This window comes from Ischnura elegans, chromosome 1 (genome assembly GCF_921293095.1).
Source record: "Ischnura elegans chromosome 1, ioIscEleg1.1, whole genome shotgun sequence".
NCBI classification, from domain to species: Eukaryota; Metazoa; Arthropoda; class Insecta; order Odonata; family Coenagrionidae; genus Ischnura; species Ischnura elegans.
Window position 1 is genome coordinate 77405302 of NC_060246.1, and position 23543 is coordinate 77428844.

Sequence of the window (23543 nt, forward strand, 5' to 3'; positions counted from 1 at the left end):
TGCCAGAAAATTTCTTTGATTATACGAATACACGATTTGCATCACTTTTATAATAATGAGATTAACAGAAGTTTGGAAGTTTTGGTCCTGATGACACACTCTCTTCGTACTTCGCTTAAAATAAAAAAAGGAAGAGGTATAGTTTGCAGTCATTATCATTCGTGTCGTATTAAATTCCATCATTTTTATAAAAGCCTTGAGGGGTTTTAAGAAAACTAAAGTTGATTTAGAAGCTTTAGGCGTTCACTAATCATTAAAATGGCAGACAAATTTACCCTGGTGAGTGCGAGTATAAAATTTTACAAGAAATTATTCGTAACAAACTGCTTCCTATGGAAAAACCATGAATTCAAAATCGTGAAATTAAATATTTGAAGGAAAAAGATGATAAAACGGAATGCAAAGGACTTATTGCTAGAATACAGTATCCAGTAGATAATTCATAGCATTCTTACGACAAATTATAACACGAATCCGATGTGTGTTGAGGCATTCGTCTCTTAAACACCTCTTTGCGGCTACGGCGTGCGTTCTCAGTTTGTGATAAAATACAGTTTTGTGCATACTTTTCCCTTTCTTCTTTTCGCTCTAAGATTTTCCCTTCGTCGTTCTTATCCTTCTAGCTTATCCTGCTCCTTTTGGTTTGATCACATGGAGTTTTATATCTTATCTACGCCGCAATTTCCTATTTCTTTCCCTCTTGATTTGGCAAACTTCTTTCCGGTCGGAAAGTTTATTCGACCACCCTCAGTTTATCCTGAAAGAACAAAGTTTATACCTTTTTCCACTTCCTACCCCAACGTAATCACATTCCGTCGAGGTACTTTTATATCACCTCTAACCCAGAATCTCTCTCTTCCCTTTCCTCCCCTTGAGTTCTCTCAATCCCAGCGAATCATTCCAATAATACAAAGATCACACTGCCAGAAGTCATTTATGTCAATCTACAAGGTTCGAAATAAGCCGCCAATACCGAAACTTGAAAGAGAGTTTGAATGCAAACGAAACAAAACTATTAGGTACTTGCCTATTCATTCCAAATCACTATGGCCTATAAAGAATAATGCAAAAATTTGCCCATCAAGTGCTATACATGTAAAACAATTTGGTGTCCTAAGAAGAAAAAGACCCAGGTAATGTGGTTTTGTAAAGCAACGCGAGCGAGGAATGTGAGACTCGAGATAAAAGTAGGTGGGGAGAAGCTTGTGCAGGTAGAGCAATTCAACTATTTAAGCAGCACATTAGAGGAAAACGGATACAGTAGTAAGGACACCAGGAAACATATTGCATTAGCAAAAGAGGCGTTCATGAACAGGAAGGAGCTTCTGAGAGGATCGCTATGTAAAAGGCTAAAGAAAAGGTTAGTGAAGAGTTTGATCTGGAGTGTAGCCTCAAAATATGCTTATACCAATGCCACGAGAACCTAGTGAATTAATTGATTTGCTACGCCATGTGAATGTGTGACCGATTTATTACTACACATTTTTCTCCATATAATATTTTCTAGAGCATTCATTACGTTATCGCCGAATTAATTGTTCTCGTGTCGAACTTAGGGACATGATCTATATTCACAGCACATGTTGAGTTATTAAATTTTAGGAACTAGCATGAAAGAAGGGCATAAGGTTATTAAATTACAATCACCGGCAAGATTTATGGAATATTTAAAAGCAATAGTCCATAGAAATTGTCCCAACTTTCGCGCCTTATCGTTCAAAGAAATAAAACATTTTCCATGATTCACGAGGCTCAGTTATCCTTTTGTATTTTCTCCCCTAATGCCCTTGAATGAAGCCTCTCGTAATTGAGGATCAACAAAGAAACAGGGTGCTGCCCTCGACCAGGTGTAGAGATCCATTATTACGAGACTCAATCCCTAGGATTAGCAACTAACGACTTTATCTCTCCCGCTGAGGGACCGACTAGGTACTTCCCGACGCCAGCGATAGAAAGATCCAGGGAGAGTGATTGCTAACTCCCAAAAGAGTCTTCCTCTCACTTCTTACATAATTCTCTTCAAGGGATATTTACCATTAGGCAGAAAAGCCGCCGCCTACATTCTAAAGTTGGATATCATTCGTTTCAGGGACCAGATTATCTTTACCAATTAGACCGCCTTGGTCTAGTTAGGTATAGTTAACTGTAGCTAATGTTTTCCTTCTGATAAAATTAATGAGTTAACATCACGAAGGAAGGATAAGATTTTATTTGGCGGGGGATATCGTATAGGATACTCCTCGCCAAGAAGAGATAAGTGAAAGTATATCCGAACAGACAAAATTCAATATAAAATTACAAATACCTGACAGAAAGAAGATGCGACATCTATAAGGAAAAATTTGGTAAAGCTAGCGATATTAATACTAGCTATATTAATACGAATCCTAACGTCGCGTCGTATCGATATATTGCACCAAACGGACGTAGGATGCTGTAAAAGCATAAAAAACAAGATACATATACAACTCCGCCCACATCAGCACTATCTTTAAAATGTTTATTTTATTTGATCCATTTACTTATGAAGGCAAACATTTGTGTAAATTCACGGAGGATGGAAGGAGAACAGCGTAAGGTCATCCCAAGGACGCCCCGAGCTCAGAAGGGGAAAGAGAAGGGTGCCGGAAAGTGAGGAAGCGACCCATGCAAAGTAATACGACTTTTCCTGTTTGAAGAACTGAACCTTCACCCACTAACGATCGTAAGATACCTCATACCCATACAATAAGTGACCTACAGCATCAGCATTAACTCGGGAGAGCATATTACGACACATGTAATTGTCGTTTTTTTGCTCGTACTCATTCTAGGGCGTTTTTTTTGTCAAGGATTGTAAACACTCTTGTTGACACGATATTAAAAAAATTGAACGAATTATCTTGCACCCAGTCAACCAAGGGTATCTTTATCTTAATTATCTTAACTTGCACCCTAGGTTCTAACCGAAGCCACATACTTTAAAGAACTTCTCGTTAATTAATGCTTATTCAACTGTATGTAGAATGAGTCTATTCATTACACAGATAGATAAAACTTCTGAGCTGCTCATGGACTAGTTCATATTTTGGAACAACGGCAGAAGTTTTATTTTTTATTCAGGCTTCGCACCAGGGAAACAATTGCAACGATGATTGAAAGGATGAAATGGAGATAACTATTAATAGGGCCTCTGAATAAGGTAGTTACTGCGGCATAGGCTGAAGTCAAATGATGTACTCGGGCTACCTATTATTTACGCGGATACGCCAAAAACAATTAATTAAAACAAAAGAAAACATAATCAGAAATGAAATATGAGTGGAATTCTGCATCTCAGCATAATTATAATGTCAAACATGATTTTTAAAGGGTATTTATAGTAGTAAACTTGACTAGGTTCAACTCATCTTCGAACCTTTGCACACTGAACTGTTGACGACACACCTTGACTAATTATTTACAATCTAAACGGTAAATCCTCAATAAAATATTTATATATAAACGAAAGATATGTAAGAAGTATATAAGAGCCGGGAAACTAACTATCTTTGCCTAATCTAGACGAAGTCGGTGTAGTGGTTTTTATTTTGCGATGTTGATAACAGAGATTCCCAGCCGCCTTGCCAGTTTCACGAAGTTTTTTCGCAAATATCTATCTTATTTTATCTCGAACTAATTATTTACCGTGCATATTTAGATTCGGTACAAAAGTTTGCTTCTAATTAGTGCCATCTCAACAACATCTTGTTTCAAACAGCTTCGCTAGCTCGGAAAAGCCGTGTTTCTCCATTAGAGCCCATGTCAAATTTTCCTAACTTACCGTCAAACATCTCAAAAACGGCACATGGTATTACCTTTTTCTTTGGATCATTAAAAGTGCGTTTTTTAAAGAATATGTGACCAAAGTTTCATCAAATTTTTGTAATTTTTACCAAGGCGCTCCAACCACTTAAATAACTGTCTGCTTGTTAGGAGTTACTGTTAATTAACTAGAAAGAAATTATTTGGGCAATACACTTTCCAACTATGAGTGCAAACAAGAAGTATTTTGATTGAGCAGACGATTCGGCTAGCAACTTGCAAATTCATCATCTACCGACATCGTATGAGGGAGTGAGGACCCAAGAGTTACAGGTGATTTCCTCTTTAAATAGACTCAGGTAAAGAAATTGATAGAATAAATATTTTAAAAACTCGCTGCCCAAGGGATACAAGTGATTCTCTGTTCTGTGCTAACATCGAGTGGAAAATCAAATGCACTACAAAGAATGAAATTCAACTCGTTTTTTTTTCTTTACCTAATTTCTGTACCTAACTCAGTTTAGAAAAAAAATTACTTGTACCCCTTGGCTTCTCATCCCCTCATATATAATATAATTCTCGTAGAATAACTCTTGGAAATCTGCTCTATCGCCTACAGGAATCGTCCTTATTGTGAAAACAGCATCTCCTACGTAAAAGCGACCTTCCAACTTCCTCCACCCCCTAGAAATAACTCGCTGCTACGCGATCTCTTTTATTTACAAGTCCTCCCAACACCACCTTGGATTTCAATATGGCATCCGTCTTCCTGCTGGCCGAGTTTAATTAAAAACTTTTAAGGGTTCTACCCTCCGCGGTGGGAGTTACCCTTTTTTTCTTTTTTAGACAAAAAAATCAAAGGAAACTTTTGAATTTTGGCTCACGATGAAAAAATATTTTGAGGCAAGAGAAGTTTTTGAAAGTTTGTTTTTCCAATTCCTAGACGAAACATGAATACTACCCCACTACTGCCGGATAAGAAACGAGAGCAAAAAAGGAAATATCTATCCCCTTTATTCAGCAGATGTGACGGGTGCGTCACGCAAATGACTTGGGTTCAGGAAAGAGGCCGAGAAAACGAATCCGGAAAATAAACGAACAAGTGTCACTTGTATTAGGCAAGGCCTAAAAGGTAAGTGATAAAAAAATGTAAATGCGGTTGTTCAGATCGGGATAAAATGAAACTAAGGAAAAATAATTGATGAGAGATGAATAGAAAAATTGTCAACATTTTGAGAGGAGATAGCGTTAGAAAGGAAACTATGAAATACTTGTGTATGCAATATCACATTATTATAGGTAATCTACGTATAAGCTGAGTCATTGAAATTATTTTAAGCCCAATACATACGTAAAATAGTTCATCAGTTTATTGGAAACAAATCACTAATTCAAGGGTAAGGCACTAGTCTTTTATCAGTTACTCAATGTACAAAATTTATTAATTTAACAGGAGATTTTCCCCAAATGAGTAAAAAAAGAATCAGCCATAGTGAAATTATTATTTTACATAAACATCATATATGATTTATTCGTATTGAATCAGGATTTAGTACACCTACCGCTTAAGATGCACTACCTACTATTATCACTAGCCGGTTACTTACCCTCACACACAAGTGAATATATACGTTGTAGCAATTATTATTTCCATTACAATAAAAGAAGTATTTTAAACACAGTTTAGAAATTCTAACAAATTCGTTCGTTTAAAAATTGTTTGAGAGCCCAGGAAGCGTAGTCAAGCCCAAAAATGGACATCAAAGTAGGAGTTAAGTTCCACTAATAGTACTCCAATCATAAAATTAATGCGTCCTGAACAGAATTGGTATTGGCAGAATAATTACATCGAGCCTTCAAAGAAAAAAAGCATAAGAAATGAAAAAGGAACACTTAATTAAGGGATAGAAATCATTTCCAATCTTCTCGGCTGCATACCTAAGATCTATCGGATGGGTTATTATTAAACAAGAGAAAAATATTACATAAATACGCAAAAAATTAATGGGAAGCCATCGAAATCCCTATGATCAAAAGCTTAAATGTCTCGCTGTCATTATTTCATGATTGGGGGAGAACTTTCCATTCTGGAGCGCGAGGGCGACTTGAAAGTGGAAGCCCTCCAAACCCGACGATCCACTTTGATGAAGATCCCTCTTCCTTGTCGATCCAACGAAGTTTAATCCTCGGAGGAGGAGAAAGGAGGACGGGGAAAAAAATGGAGGCAGAGATAAGGTAGCCTTTTAAAATGAAAGTAAGGAACCCCGAGAAACAGAGATAATTTTCAGGAACGGCTACGACTTGATTTGGTAAAAATTAGATAATAAGCAGTCTGTATTTACTTTATTAATATGAAGTCATAGCTATCGGTAAGACCGTCGCATTGTAAGGCTGTGAGAGCATTCTAGATCCTAATGATTACTAATTATATAATAATCATAGAAACCTAAGTGATTATGCTTACTTAATGCATAGAATTCCGCGTATTTTCATCACTTTCATGCACGTTTCCTCTCTCGTGCTGGAGGCTTCTTTAGTGTGCAACGGTTATCCAATTTTTGCGGGGACGGTTCTGTAGGGAGATGAGAAGAAGAGATGAATGGGAAGAGGATTGCTGAGCAATCCATCATCAGTGCTTTGCCTTCCCTCACGAAAGACAACATTGGGAATGGGATATAACGACCTTCCCGATGTAACAAGAGCAATATTTGAAAGACTCTTTACATACAGGAGACAGCTTGAAATTAGGCCTTCAAAAACATCTCCAGCATCATCTGGATTTGAATCCAGGCCCTCGGCATAGGAAGTCATCACTCCAATCACCATCATACGAACCTAATCCCTCAAGTAGGGAAGGTATTTGAAGGACCTTGACAGCTTCGGTCTTCTGCGCCGTAAGGACATTGAACTGCGAAACAAATAGGATGATGAAATTCCTGCCGAAAAGAAGCCTAGAATTTGCGCATTTGGCCATCTTTAGAAGGACCTCCACGCTTCCTCCCATTTAACTGCAAGGGCAATCGTGCAACTATGAAATATTTTGTCTCAGCTCATACAGTTCTGATGAAATTGGGACTTAGATGATAAATTACTTAGTTCCCAGACTACAGTTTTCTCAACTCAAAATGCATTTTGACTTAAATTACGGAATAAATTCACTAATAATTCAAACGGCGCTCAGATATTTGAGCATGTATCAAGTACGTATTTATGCTTTGACATGTATTTAAAAAAAAAAACTGAATAAAAATGTGGATTTTCGTACGCAATTACCAGCATGTATTGCATGGAAATCCTGTTTCTTAAAGGCCTACGGAGAGCAATCGGAAGAGCTAAGTTTGTAAATTTCATAAAAATGGCACGAACGGTATTTCCCGGTCTTTAAGACACATAAGGCGCACTGAGATTATTCAGGCTAAATTTCATGACAAATAATTGAATCCGAGAGATAAGCATAAATGGACTTATTTCCAAATTATCAATGAATTCCTTTGCAAATTTTTGTAGAAATGATTGTGGCATGAATAATAGAACCGTTATGACTCGTGCTGGCTAAAAACAGAAAATTATAGATAAGTGTAATAAAATTGACGGTTTGAGGTGTAAATGCAATTCATCATGAAGAATGAAAAAGGAACTTTGTGCTTTCACATGAAATATTTATTTTCACTATTATGCAATAAAGACAGCCATATTCTTGACGAAGCAGCTGTCGTTTACTGGTAAAATTAGATATTGCAATATTTTCACCGGGTTTTATTTTAATACGACGCATTTCCTTGTTACAAAAAGCATTAACAAGAATTTAACTTTACTAATATTAAGAACTTCCACCACATTGTGCCTCACATCATACAAGAGCTTTCGTTTGTTGGGGACGAGGTGTTTTTCCTCGAACTACAAGACGTCGGTTGATTTTATGGCCAAAATTTTAGTAAAAAGAGTTGCGTCTCATAGCCCGGGAAATACGGTACTTCGTTTTTCGCACCAGCCTACTTGATGAACCACCTTTATGGGAGACGAAAGCACCGCGAAAGAGAAAACTAGGATGAAGGCAGGAAGGAGAAGCGGCAGAAACCGAGAGGAAAAACGAGACGGTTTCGGGTGTCGGTGGGGGGGAAGCCGAAGGCCGTCTTGAATCTTAAGGGAATCTTGGAATGAGTCCCCTGGATCAAGGCCAAAAGCTATAAGGGTTCGCGCGCACGGCACTGGGGCGTTAAGGTAGCACGAGGAAACTGGCGTCGCGTCGGTGTGGGAAGACGGGAAGGATGGGAAGGGTGAGATAGCAGGGGTGAGACGCGCGGGGAAAAAATAAACCTTGGAAAAAGGATGGGGAATAAAGGTGGGTGACAAGCGCAGCCTTGCTGAACTTCCGCCCGCGGCAGGGTCGAGGGTAACTCCCCGGGCCTCCGGAGGGAGGATTCCCCGTGAAAATATACTCCCATTCCCCCCCACTTCCATTCAACCTAACGGCTTCCTCCTGAACCCGGGGCCGACGGGGGTGAGGGGGCGTCGGGGCCCCCGGCCCGCGACCCCTCGCGGATGCTTATCTCGGCGAGACACCGCTGGCGAGCGGACTTCTTTATCATAAGGGGACACATTTATGCTGCCATTCTCAGGCGTTGCACTCACAGATGGCGTCGGTTATCATCAAGTTATTAATTTACTCTTTATATCCACAGAGGACGCAAAAATTGCACCTGAGATAAACTTCAAGTTATCACGGTGCTCGTTTCATTTATGAAATTTCGAAATCTCGCTGGGTCGGTGTGCTTTATCGGTTAATTTCTACATTCACACACTCATTCATAGTTTAGATGTACTAAACTTGTTCACTCCATTGGTAAATTATCAAGGCTATTCCAAATTAAAGAATAAATAGGTTGGTATGGAGGAAGTTAGTAAAACAGTATAAGAACAAGCACAGAATCTCATTGAAGGAATTAATTCACGTTCTGAGAATGATTGAAAAATAGACTGTTTTGGGACAATACGTGTTTGTAGGTCTAGAAACTATAGTTTTTTAAGCCTTTCAATTCAAGTCTTTAAAATGATGACAACAGCAGGGGATTAATTTGTGAATTAGGGCTATGAATCTGGAGTTACGGAACTGTAAAGTATCCCCACCCATGAATTTATTTCAAATCTGCATTTTCCTGCTTCCTCGCTTGACCTGGCACGTCAGGGCTCTTAGGGATTGAGTTTCGTAAAATTTTCTCGGAATCGCCACCGGGTCAGGAACTGCATAAATGCCGACCTTTCGATGTCCGACTCGGCCATAGTCCTCAGGGCTGTGAGATGTTCAATATCTTATTAAGAGGGATATAAAATAATGAAACGCGATGGATCCCGAATCGAGTCTGAAAATAATGTTATACCGTCTCCAAAAGCCTTTAGTCAGCTGCATAAGCTTTGGAAATGTCTTACTTTAAATAAGGCTGAGAGCAAAGGATATTTGATTATAAATTCACAAGTTTCCAAGGCTTAATATTAAAAAAATGATAGGGACACCATAGCTCTTTCGTTCAAGGAAACACGATCAAAGCCGTATAATGAGTTATCATTAGAGTTGATTTATGGTAGTATTTGATGAAATAAGATGATTTCAACCTCATCCAGGATTTGTTTACACGATTTCGTTCTTCACCTCTAGATATGTCATACCTCGCTCCATTTTTTCAATAACCATTTTTTAATATTAATTATTTCGATATGCCATGCAGGACTATTGACAAAAATGGAGTGAACATTTCTGTGAAACATCGGTGTAAACGGCGTACATCCCTTTAAAAATTATTAGAACGACATCCTCAACGAAACTTTTAATTATTTATACGAATTGACATTTTTAAATTTCGTACGCCACTTTGTTGACGTGAAAGTAGAGATCAATATGTTTTCACGTTATAATTAAGTTTTACCTTATGTATTTATGTATTTTCTTTCACAAGTCCAATGACGTCTCTTGCTCTGGGGAAGGGGGTGTTTTAGATATTCTATATCTCCGAATATACCCGCCCTTGTCATTTTCAATGGAACTCTCGATGCTTGCGTTGAAGCGACGGCGAATGGCGCCTGAAATTTGTGAAGCGAGGCGGTCAAAGGCCCACAATTTGCGCACCTTAACCCTCATCCAACACTACATATGTAAGCGAGATGAACGAAAATCATCCTCTTGACTCGTCAACTACGCCGAAATCCCCGGCACGCCGAAGGGGTTAGTCCTTGGGGGAGGAGGGGGGGGGGAGGGAGAAGGCAAAGGCTCCTTAACGTAGGTACGTACTCAACGACCTCCCGCGCTATCGCAGGCATCGCCCGAGACTCTGAATAATTAAGAGGCGGAGGTAGAGGAGACTCCAGTACGGAGGGAGGGAAGGCGGAGGAGGGGTGGACTCTATTCACGCGAATAATGTCGCCTCCCGCTACTCTCCAAGTGTCATGGAGGAAGGCGTGCCGCGGGGGGAAAGGGGTTTTAACGCCATAACCTCCTGCCCCACGGCAGCCAGGATGAATTCAAGAGATTTTTGTCAAAAGTGAGATAGTAAGAGACAAGTGTCCAGAGCACGTAAACTGAGGTCCGCCTCCTCGTCATGGCAAAGAGAGAAAGAGAGAGCTAACCTTAAGCACAGCAGAGTTATTATCATTTTAGTATTCTATCGGTCAAGGTATGCTTCCAAGGAGAATTTTCTCATCTCCCCTCTCAACGTGAACTTCCTTCTTCAATTCACAACAAGGCCCAACTCTGTTCATTCTATCTAAATATCCTACCCAGCAGAGGGAGGAGACAAAAAGTCATGCATTACCTTCTTCAAATGAAACATATCGTCCAATTTTCCTTCACCTGCAGAAATGTATTAACTGGGGGTGGGGGTGTTTTAGGTATTCTATATTTCTGAAAATCCTCACCCTTTTTTGTCATTTTCAATGCAGTTCTCGATGTTGGTGTTGAAGCGTCGGCGTATGGAGCTAGAGCTTTGTGAAGCGAGAATTTCCATTAAAATTCAGTTTACTTTACAATTTGTAACGACTGCACTTTGTGGGACAATAGCGTATGATTATAAAGTGTGTTATTATTTATTTCTCCGCGCTTGTTTCACTAATACTTCTATTTGAAATAAAAAACATTTAGGCACCTTAACCTTTACTATAAATTGGATAGGTTCATATAAGTTCATTTAGTGGTACTCTGATGGGAGAATTAACTGTTCCACCCCACGACATGCAGGAGGGATTAAAAAGTTTTGCCAAAATGAGTCAGAAATATGTGTGATTTACATATTCAGAGGTGCAACTTCTAACGATTGCAGTGGGTGAAATTGTGAGAAACCTAGTATACCACCCAGAGAGCAATGGTAAGGGAAAGAAACTTCATACCCATAATTTTACTAGAGAACAGGTTTCACAAATTAATAATTTTAGGCAGGTTAGTGCAAAGCATATACTTTGACAGATGAGGGTAGTCATCGGTGCGTCATGTTTCTTGCAAACCAATTAAAAGACGGCATTTTACCTATTAGAATAAAGATAACCTCTTGAAAGATGTTTCTCTAATATTTCCATGACGGATATTAAATTTTTGCGTAAGGCTGAAAGGCCTTTACTGAATGGTAGCGTCATCTGTTGCATTCACCCGAATAATTAAAATCGCGCTCATCCCCCCACCCCACAACAGACAAGAAGAACTCATGAGATTTCATAAAAAGTGAGATAGCGAGGGACAAGTGTCCGGATCACATGCATAAACAAAAGTACACATTTTCTCCGCGTGGCGCAGAGAGATCCGACCTTAATGCACGCTTTTGAAAGGAAAAAATTAAGTCAAAAACCCTCATTATCTTTTCCTGGCGATGTTTCTCTATTTTTTTTAGCAAGGAAATGGCATTCTAGTGTACGTCTAGTCTCAACGAATAATGTTATCATCTTTATCTGTGAGCTCTCACGTTAGTGCTTAAGGTCACCCATTCAGTCATCTGAGGACAGCTTTATTTGCCAAAAAGGAGAGCCTAGGTTAAATTATCGTGAAGTATTTGCGGGAACTCCGTTTTAGCCATTAAAAAGAAGATTACAACCGCAAATGAACAAATATTTATGAAATAAAAAAGATACAAACTCATCAAAAGAGTAACTTTAAGTTAAAGGTGGAATTCCATATGAAGCTTATACTATTCTAGTAGGATTTGGAATGCGTGACAAGGTAACGACCAAAGCCTGTTTTAATTTTCTTTTTGTAATATTCATTTAATATACAATAAGTATAAAAAATTACCCATGCATGCAAAAGAAAGGGAGATAAAATAAATGGTGACCATACAAATTGCATACAAATCGTAATTTGAATGCCTGCAGGTTCCAAGAGCAATGCATCCTAAGAACAATCAGAAAAAATTATTCTAACAACAATTTGAATTGGATTTATGCAGGTTCTTAGAACCTGTATGAATTGGATTATTAAATAAAATAACATTAAAATACTTATGGATGAAAAGTAATACATGACTTTACCACGCAAACTTCATTTTCAAATCTGATTTTTTGTTTGCTTTAAGGGAGAGATCACCCAAGTCGAGGATAGCTTTCAGATATCTTGGGATGTGGGACAAAATGCGATAATTCGGTACATTTAACACCATTCCTATTCAGCTTACCCCATCGCATACATATTTTGTAGTTTGCTTTAGGACGCCAGTAACAGCTGGAAGCACTCGTAAATCTCGCGAAACAACTTAGAATTGCTCCAAATGGCGGTATTCCGCGCAGCATATGTGCTGTGAACCATTAGTTCACACTGTAAAGGAAATACACGTCTTTGTCGCAAGATGAATGCGCGCGGCGTGAGCCAGGCTGGCAAGCGGTCGCTTATCTCCGAAACTTTTTTGAAATGCGTTTCACTGAATAAGAAGGCTCGACGGAAGTAATTGCAAAGGAACCGATGTCTCACTCTGACGAAATTCTCCTCCTCCAAACTCTCATCCTTTCTTCTAACTCATAACTTAGGAAATCGCACTGAAAGCGGAAATACGTTGTCTTCCGTCCTCACTAAGCCACTATAGGGGTGATTATAAAACAAATTAATCGGCTTTCAACGTTCAAAATATAACAAAATGTAACCAGTGGTACCAGAGAAAGTAAACGTAACTTCATTCTTACCTTAAATAGGATCGTTGGCTTAAGGAAACAATAAAAAATAGATAGGAAATCGGTTTAAGAGTTAAAGAAGAAGATTTAAGACACCAATACTTTGGACGAATACACTTTTATTGACCTTCACTCATCCATAAGTTTGAGATGCTAAGTTTTAAGATTTTTCGAAATTATTTTTGGATAATAGGCGTTTTTTGGCCTCCTTTTCAGCACACCGTTCGCATTATGAGTTTAATACTCTATTTTAAAATCAAATAAATTTTTACAACTGCGCAATATGTTTTTACAACTATTTACTTTGATTACGGGGCCTAGTGAACGAAATATTGTGATTGTGCCTTTGGATTCACGTCCGGGAAGAAGGCTGAGAACTGACACACTATGAATTATGATTCCATCTCATTCTCTCAGCCAGACTAGAATTTGCGAGGCCAAAGTATATTCAACACCTGCTTTTGATGTTAATAATATACAACCGGTGGACTAGGAAACCACAATCTTTCGTTCACTAGGCCCCGGACATTTTGGTACATCCTGAATTAAATAGTCAATTGAATTTTTTCCTGATGTTTTCACATATTTCCATAAACACTCAGAAAGAAAGAGGGAGAGAGCTAGAGAGTCCGTCATCCAAAGAACTCCAGATATATATTTTCTAAATCAGGGTTGACGAGGTATTTTATCTTGTGTTTTTAATTATCATATCATATGGCGTCAAATATTCTGACATATGGATACAAAAAGCGAGAGACGTGGTTTTTGTTCCCAGCTTCAACCCAAAATGAACTCAAAGGCCTTTATAAACTCGACGAATCCCTCTGTGGTCCACGGCGACCAGTTGGCCGGGACCATAAGGCGCAGAAATCCGTAGGCGTCAGCTGCTCCGACGAGGAAATTCAGAGGGAAAGAACACTGACATCGCATATCGACTACCGGAAGAGTGACCATCATAATTCACAGCGGATGGCAGCGTGGGAAGGAATACAGGCTGCAGAGATGGGGGAAAGAAGATTTCATGGCTAACAATTTCAGATTTTTGCCTTGAATTTGTGAAATAGCTGAATGAGGAAACAAAGCCATGTAGTTTCAAAATTTGGTCTAAAAAAACAGTGATTTCATCAAAACTTCAACTAATTAAGCTGAAGTAAAATTTCGCGAAATTTAAATGACTCCTATTAGCGAATAGGTGAATTTTATGAAGCCACTAAAATAATAATTTTTTATTTTCATGACTAGTGAGGAGTGTATATAAATAATCAATAAACCTGAATCATGAATCAGTTGAGTAGATTTCCTCATTTACTCAAAACTAGTTGAGGTTATAAAAAGTACTATATTCATGATTTCATGAGATGAACCTAAATAAAAATCAGAGTTATTCAAGGCCGTTTTACACGGGGAACGTACTTGCACATTGCAATGCACAATCTGGCGCGTGTACTAAGGCGAGTCAAAATTGCGTTGCGTAAAGCGGTGAATTGCTAGATGACATGCGAGAATGCGTGAACGTGAGATGGAAAAATAGCCCCTGTTCTAATTTCGTTCATGCATTCGCGCAATTCCACGCCATTTTATAAATCAATGCAGTTCTAACCTGCGCAATTCTGTGCCCCGTGTGAAACGGCCTGCAAAATAAAGTTGAATAAATTGTTGAAGCACTAAATGAATCGATATTTTTTTTGTAGATTTCAAAATAGTAGGGCTAATATTAATCTGTAGAAGCAAATTTTATTTTATGTTAAATTTTAACTGGCATACTTGAATGTGATTTCACACGCAATCCATCATTGATATCAACAAAAAATTGAAATTTGTGAATCCTCTATACAGGAGACGTTGAGTAGAAGTGCACGGAGATAATAAATAAAAATAATGGTAATATATTTTCTCGAATGGAAACAATATGATAGGAACTATTTTTAAGAGCACCAAAATTACTTAAAAATCCGGAAAAGACAATTATTAAAAAGCATATTAATTTAAAGTATAAAATGACAATATGAACATGAAATAAACCTCCATCATTTGGAACGGATGAGATTACTTAGCATTCTGCCACTAGATCTCAAGTTGCACGAAATACACTGACCTACTTAAAATCAACAAGGCAATATGACGGAGCATAATTTCATATTTCTCGTTGGCAAATGTAGTGTCACAGCTGTGTCATTGAGAAATCACGACATAACGAGCTCTTGAATGATGCTCCAAATCCTAAAAGGGAAACACTTATTTGAGTTATAACTTCTTTGGAGTGGAATCACTAAAAAAGTACAGGGTACTCTTGGAATTATTTCTCAGATGGATATAATTTTGATGAATCTAGCCGATACATGGTTGAACTCCAGTTTATAGTTTGATGATTAAAAAGTTTGCTTTCCACTGCGGTCATCAGCGGTATTTATTTCAGACTAGTTAAGCTAAACTTTAATATTATAAAGTGGTAAAAGAAAAACTTCTATAAGAAACTGACAGAGTGAGAATAAACAAAACGATTTTGCGAGAGAGGATTGAAAAGATGGATTGCAAAGATGGAGTGATGGAAAACGGAGAAGGATATGCTGGGAGTTGGAAGGATAAATATATATAAGGCAGCTTCGCCGCCGACAGGGTAGGGGAGGAAAAAGAAAAAGATCGATACTCAGTTACCAAAACTAATGTCGTCTCGAAACAAAGGAGACCGAAGGGTTTTATTCATATTGCAACCTCACTTCGACGATGAATGGAACGGTGTTTTTCACGGATCATTAAACGTCCCATTCGCTCAATATATGGGGATATGTCCTCAAATTCGGAACTTTCAGCACTGTGAATGCTTTCCCCACTGAGCTTTTTTCCATTGAAAATGCTGTTGCCTTTCGCGAAGACGCGGAAAAAAACGTAAATGAATCAAAGCACCATGAGCTTGGCATCAATGTTTTCTCCAGTTGAATAAAATCACGTCGTAATTTCGAACGAAGGGTATTTGGAGAATCACCAGCATGAAATTAACGCAATTAGAGTAGAATCTCATAGCTTGCATAAGTGTGTGAAACTGTCTGCAGAAATAGTTATTCATAACATTCGTACTCAAAAACTTCCGATAGGGACTTTCTTGAATCGATTTGATAAATATTTCGGTTTCAATAGAATGTGAATTCTATATTAATATGTTGCATGGCACCAGCAACTCCAGAATTATGAGAATAATATCACCAGCACCTGGAACGTTTTATCACACACCAAAGTGCGAGACATAAAATTTGAATATGTAACTACGATGGCAGGGAATTCGTTGATCTATGTTATAAGTATTTTGTCTCCTCCCGTGTTTTTAGAAGACATGTCTCAGCGCCTATGATATCGTCTTGGCGGGAACTCGAGCTAATTAAATAGGTGATAACCGTTTTTAACATGGTTCAAAAAAATTAAAGATGGGTTCCACATGAACTTTAAATAGTTGGGTAGAACTAAGTGCCTACGAGGCTACTACCATTAATGTTAAATATCTGAAAAAGATCTTGAGCTTCATAATACAGACATTTTTCATTTAAAAATTGCCACTTCATCTTCACAAAGGTCAATCTTATGCCTAGAAAGGGACAAGTCAGCTCACACAACACATTCTAAGAACACGACTTGAGATTAAAGTCCAAGCAAAGCGATGTGTCGGCTTCATTTATCAGCCTCCAACCTACGTATGTTGCGTGAAACCCCCACCGCAGAAGTTGAACTTGTTGTGGTATCGTAATGATTATATAAGCTAATTTAGAAGGTTATGTTTCCAGGTTAGCCTAAAATTCTTCCTGCGCCATACAGTGTTTAAAAATTTTGACATATTAGTCTCCTTTACGCATCCATGTCAATAAAATGAATGAGGAGACAAATCACATTTCTCCATGTTTACTTACTGTCACTCTCCCCTTCAGATTAGCAACTACTTCGCAAGAGAAAAAATCTACGAATTAAATTTAATCTCAAGTCATGTTCTTAAGTTTAATGTGAATCTGTGAACCTGCTTGGGCATCAAAGAAATATATCAATTAAGTAACACTGAGAAATTTCTGCTGTGCACCGTGAAACTTTGTGGTTTTCTGTTCTTGAGAAAGGAGAACATCTTTTAAAAGTCATCGAGCCCTGAAATGATGACCAACCACGGTTAAAAATAGAAAAGTCGACGTTGACGGTTCAAGACCAGCGATACCTGCTACTCAAGGATAAAAAAGATATATTCTTTAAACTTGCTGGTTAAGTACAAGCCTTCATCAGCCAATGAAATTAATACCGTGGAACTTCTAAAGTGAGAATTTTGTTGAGCCGATGAAATTTTACGCCGAAAAATGCCCACCAATTCTCATGCTGGCCATTTTTCTATTGCCAATGTTTTGTGACCAAAATATTTTTATTTTATCAACCACTTCTAGTGTTTGAGGCCGGACGGTATTTTTCGATTGAAAAGTGGTTCTTTTCCGACAAAAATTTTGCCGAGGGTCTTTAGTCTTCTCTCGGGTCAATAACTCCATGTCCTCCGAGGTTTCAACTCCGAACTCCAGAATCTTCTTCAGGGAAAAGGGTGGTTCCTTTGTTTGTTTTTAGAATCATTCTCCTGAATGGGGTCAAAGCCATGGCTAGAAAATGTGTGAATTATCCACGGCTGATTTGAGAGGCAACACACCGATGCGGCCTTAAATTTTAAATGAGGAGCTGGCTATCACTTTATGTGACCAGGGTGTGGGAAAGATGCCTTTCCTTCCTAGACACATTTCCTGTTTTTTATATATAGCCGCTAATATTGGGCTTTAAGTTTTATTAATTTTTCAAATAAATACAACAATGGCCGGGATTCCAACGGTCCGTCCCGATGAGAAACGGTTAATCATCTTATTTAGTCTCCCGACGACATTCCCAGCAAGATGGACGATACGTTGAGAATTTTTAAGCTCATCCACTTCCCGCACCAGTAAACCCGATGATGAGTCACTAGAGTCCCTAAATTTCCCTGAAGAAAGTGCCCGAACTGGAGGTTGGAAGTCATGGACCTATTGACCCGAATGAAAACCCTAGAGTCCAGTTCCTGAACATTACTCGCTGGGAAAACATCGAGGTACATTTCGCTATTCTGCTATTTTATTTCCGCTGAAAACGAAACTTTGGTAGAATGTACGTTGTGGATGGGTGGTGGCATGTCTGTTGGGCGCTTACCTCTCGGTCTCCCTGATGGTGGGCGCGGCGTTGGAGCCGCCGCCTCCGCCGCCACTCGTGGACGAGGGCGGCGTCTTGAGGCTCTTGAACGCCTTCAGCCACTTGGATCGCATGCTTCCCGTGGACGCCGAGGACATCTTGCGCTCGCGACCCGAGCCGTCAGCCGCACCCCCTCCGCTACTCTCCACCTTCGAAGCGAACAGCTCCTTCTGCGGAAGAACGGAACAAGGAAGAGGAGGTTAAAATACATTCACGTCCATTTATCACTTCATTCATTTGCATGTGTAAAACGAACAAGGTAAATTCGAGCTATCGATGGATCCAATATACTCGTATTTTCACTAATCTGAGACTACTTTTCTTTTCTGGAACTTGGCATGGGTGACAAAAAGAGATGTAAACTACTCTTTATGCTGAAACTGCTGATTGATATCAAGAAAAAAACTACCCATCTTTATACTACTGCCCCGTTGCATTGATATACGCAAATAATGCAAATATCTCTTTTTTTCGACTGCTCTTAATATAAAACTCTATATTGTACCAGAGGAATTTTCACTAACTATATGAGATGACATAAGTGCAATATTTGCCATCCTCGGTGGTAAAGCGGTGGGGGAAAGTCTTCGCCTGGTCGCGGGTTCGAGTGCTGTCTATCCAGGGAAAAAGTGTTTGAGAGAGTTTGTTGCTGTTAGATGATAATCCCCTGTTGTGAACGGCAACATTGAGCTGTTTTTCGAGTAATGAAGATGAAAAAGATCATGTCCATCCAAGTAAATCCCTTCATTAATAGGAAAGCTCAAAACAAAATACACCAAAACGCCTGTCTTCAAATGGCTATGAACAATGATTTTTCCGCGTTTAGAGGCGAGTAAAAATTGTGGAGAGAGCATTTTACGGAAATAAATATCTACTTTCTACGGGATTACGGGATATTTAAGCAAAGACAGAAAGAAACAATTTATTAGAACTTATATTCGGAACATATTTAGTCTTGGGCGTGAGGCGAGGATAATGACATCAGTGGAGATATCAAGGGAGAAGACTTTCGATATGAGAGGCTACGGAAGCATTATGAGGATGAAATTGATCGACCGAGTAAATAATGAAGTCATAAGAAGAGTAGAACAGAAGCCATGTGAAAACCTTGGCAAGAGGAAAGAAAAACCTAATCGGCTATATCCTGAGACGCCGGTCTGGTGAAGACAGCCATCAAGGGAGAAGTTACTGGCGGGAACGGAAAATGAAGGCCCCGATAAAATACACGGAATAGGTAAAGAAGGATGTGAAAGAGAAGAAATACGAATATGCTAAAAGGTTAGATTAAAGTGGAAATGAGTGGAGAGGTGCGTATCATATGATTGTGGACTAGTAATGACGATATTCTAGGGTAACAGAGTGAAAACTTCTGATGCAAAAACTTCTAAACTGAGAATCTTTTATTTGATTCTTGTTTGGTTGCATTTTCCCGCTGAAAGCAACGGCAGACACCCTGCAATGCAGATCGTTTACTTCCCTCGCCTCGCCGCATGAAGCGCCGGAGGCACGAACTAATCTTCCTCGCCAATGGTATAGTCTTCAATAGTTTGGATGAGAGAACTTCACCGCTAGTTCCAAGCCATTCACTAAGAATTGAACTCAGGCTCCCTTCCTATTTCTCCACAGTGACGCGACCATCCTCGTAAAACGAAGCACGTTCAATGACTTGGATAACTGTAGTTATTAAAGGTAACACTCAGCAAGTTTGTGATAAGGTATCTTCCACTCCCTTCTTAGAATGATAATATTGCTTTAAAATTATCTATCTCATATATAAACAATGGGATTCAGTTAGTTAATAATTAAATAAAAGTCCTGAACATTACCTACTATTTTTCAGGTACTTATCGGATGGCACTGACAATGAGATAATAAGAACCCCTTGATTCGCAATAAAATTAATAAACCAATATTTGTTTCAGCTCATACTTCTGACATCCATGATCAAAGTATCGAAAAAATAGGAATAAAAGTAATGGACTTTATCCTCACCATAAATTTATAAAAAATATATTCTATAACTCCTAATTGCTATATTAGCAAGAAAATTCATTTATGTCCCAATGCTAAGCTTCACATTTAACTTTTCACACAGCGATTTGCATTGATTTCACTTAAATTTAGTAAATTGACATAATAATGCCAAATTTACGGATGAAAAATTCATCATCAATGAGGCAATGAGCAAGCACGTATCCTCAGGCAAAAATCATTTACCTTTACAAACTTAAGTTCACCCATCAATTGAGAATAGTAAACATAATGATGATCAATCGATAAAATAAAACGGTGCGTATCAATATGTGAAATGACTCTAAGCAAGACTATATCAGACCTATATCAGAGCCATAGACAATATTCACTTCCGCATATTTCTACGACGTAAAAAATCAATTTTATTGGCTAACGATAGAAAATAGGATATTTTAGCTACGAAATCCTTGGAATAGCTTTCAGGTACTTCAATTACATTGAAGTTGATTATTTATGCTTAAATATAACACTACTCTAAAATGGAGGTAAAAAAAGAATAAGGTCACTTTCCACACCGGAGTGGTTAGAAATTCCCCCACACCGTATTTCATAACAGCGTGTGAGAGCAACTGCTTCCCTTTCAAAGGAAAAGCCAAATCCTCGAGGTAATATTTCATGTGGTATAATTACGTTGAGGGCAGAGACACTATATGCTCAACACATCCTATTACGTGAATAAAGTGGTTGGCCGAGCAGAAAATACATACCTGCATTTTTCAACTTACCATGACGTATTAATTACCCTGAATGCCTCATTGAATGTAACTTCACATAACATCTTATGCCCAACCAAAAAAATAAGAAGGTCTTAAAGAAATTAGTTATTCAAGAAAAAATACCCATTCTGAAAATAGGATACTTAAGGTCAAGTAGGAAATTAAATAGAAAAATATGAAAATGAAAAATGAAAATTCACTTGGAAAATGAAAAATGATGAAATCATTTGAACCGAGATACTCAAATTTTTGCCCGAAAATCTGATAAATTTTCTTACACGATTTGACCTATTACGTGGCTATCTGGTCTATGCAGTGAAAACGATTCATTAGAATAAGGATCAAATCTTATACGTTGTTTTGGGTTTGATATTACCAATATTGTCTGTGCTGAATTCACCAGTAAGTTCATTTAGGTCCAGATCAAAACTAGATAAAAGCGAATTCAGCACGAACTTATACTTATCAACTACTTTTCGGCAGGAATGAAAACCTATGATAACTTCGTATTACGACTACTTGTTTCCATTACTTATTTAATTGACGTATGGAAGCATTTACTCATATAGCGAGACATATTTTAGGTACTTACTTTCCCAGTGCGAGCTTGCTTTTTGCAACCTCGGTTCAGCGTAAACACATTTCTGAGGCAACTGATAGCAATTTTCTTATAAAGATACAGTCTCGAATGAAAATATCTAAACGAAAAATGATTTTAAAAAATTATTCTAGGGAAGAAGATGCATAATTTTAGTAAGTGGAGAGAGTTTTGATCACAAATTCAGGGGACACTGATACACTGATCAAAAAGGGTTTGAAATTCACCACAGATAATTAAGATTTATTTCCAAAACGTTCGAAACAGAATGTCCTTCATAACAGCATCCTTCTAAATAAAATTTTCAATTCATGCAGTGCACATTACTGTACTTATTTACGCAACCAAATGGAGTCCATAACACGTTAAGGTGAATTTTTAAATCTAAAATATTCAGAAATGCTTGAATTTTACCACTTTCCTTCAGTAATCTAATTACAGGAACTTCGTATCACCAACCTCTTTATCACTAGGGGATTTGCATCAAGGGAAAAGTTATGTGGAGGAAAATAAAGTCTTCTTAACTAAATTCAATGCTTCAAAAAATAAGATAATGACTAGAAACAAAAGAATGCAATGCCATTTCCCATTATGCAATGCCTTTCAATTTTCACCACTTGCCACTCCCAACGTTTACGCTCCCAATTCGAAACTGGAGGCTCTGTGGGAAGATTATTGGCATTTCTGCCGAATCCGCTCCGTCACAGCGCCCACGAGGGGAGGCAAAGAATCCAAGGAAAGCTCCTGAGAGAAAAAGAAAATTGCCTGGGATGTGCCAGCTTTACACAAGAAGAGAAAAGAGTAAGGAGGTAAGATTTAGCGGTAAAGCGCAAAAGAAAGAATAAAAGACAAGTAAGAGGCGTGAAAAGAAATAAATCCGTATAAAAAAGAAGGTTGGAGACTCATTTTTGGGAAATTTTCATTTATCTTGTACATTTCATCACGCAGCAATCAAGTTAGAGGAAGAGAGAAGGAAAGAAGCACGACCAGTTCAGCTAAAATTAATTAATTTAAGATGACATTAAATTGCTCTTCAATAATACCAACTGCGCGTGATTAAATTTGTGTAAAAGTCATGGTAGAATTTCAATAATTGTATAATTGATTGTTGTCACACAGAAACCCAGTGTTGAGCCTTTTGGGAGTAGGTAGCATTCGCACAAAGGCAATGCACAAGTGACATGCGTAAAAAATTGAATGCTAGAAAATCAATTGCCATGTCCTGCGCTCGAAACCGGATAGCTACGTATTACGAAGCAATCGTGGTTATGCAATCAAAGTGCACTTCTGGCAACTAGTTTGGGAGATCCAGGTTCGAGTTCCAGCCAACGTGAATGATTTCCACCTTTGAAAAAGTGATGTACTAAAATAGACTTTTGTCCAGAATTAGGAAAGCATTTTGTACCTTAACTCATCCCATCGACATTGTTATGAGTCCCAACTCGAAGTCGTGAGGTGATTAAACACATGATTTAAAAAGAGCGTAGGTGTAAGTATCCCATGAAGATGACGGGTAAAGTAGTCGTTTGACCAATCGATGATTGAAAAAAATAACTGGAAACGAAGTCACACGTTGATTTCTAGAGTTTACGGTGGAATGAACTAAATTAATTGAACCTAGCATCGGGTGTGATGCAATAAGCTCTCGCTCAGCTGGGAGGGGAAAAAATACCTATAGAAAATTGCACTCGTCGCGATGTGAATCCAGACTCGCCTCGCGGGAAGATGGAATTCCTGCCCACTGCAGTCCGCATAGCGCCAATATGGGTCCGCACTTCTCCGCAGAGATACAAGAATAAAGAGAACTAAAATCCAATTGACTTAAACTCGTTTTGGTTCGTTTAGAATAAAAATACCCTGAAGATGATTGCAAGTATATCTTTCAGATGATCTTGCGTCGCCAAATCTACAAAATAGCACAAGCTCCCTTATTGAAATGGCACCCTTTACAACCACGGACTATTTTTCATTTGAATTCATTGAAAATTTTCAGGGACTCTCATTATAACTCGTAGAGATGACAATAAGCTATTTGTTTGAATTCTGAGCTT

The 23543-nt window shown here is 38.4% G+C and overlaps 1 protein-coding gene across 1 annotated transcript in view; it reads right to left on the reverse strand.

Annotated features, from left to right (window-relative positions):
- LOC124154843 (pneumococcal serine-rich repeat protein) overlaps positions 1–23543 on the reverse strand; it is a 353437-nt gene that overhangs the window by 100976 nt on the left and 228918 nt on the right. The window contains exon 10 of the mRNA XM_046528677.1: positions 18106–18314. Within this exon, the coding sequence (XP_046384633.1) occupies positions 18106–18314 (209 nt within the window). The remainder of the gene's footprint in view (positions 1–18105; positions 18315–23543) is intronic.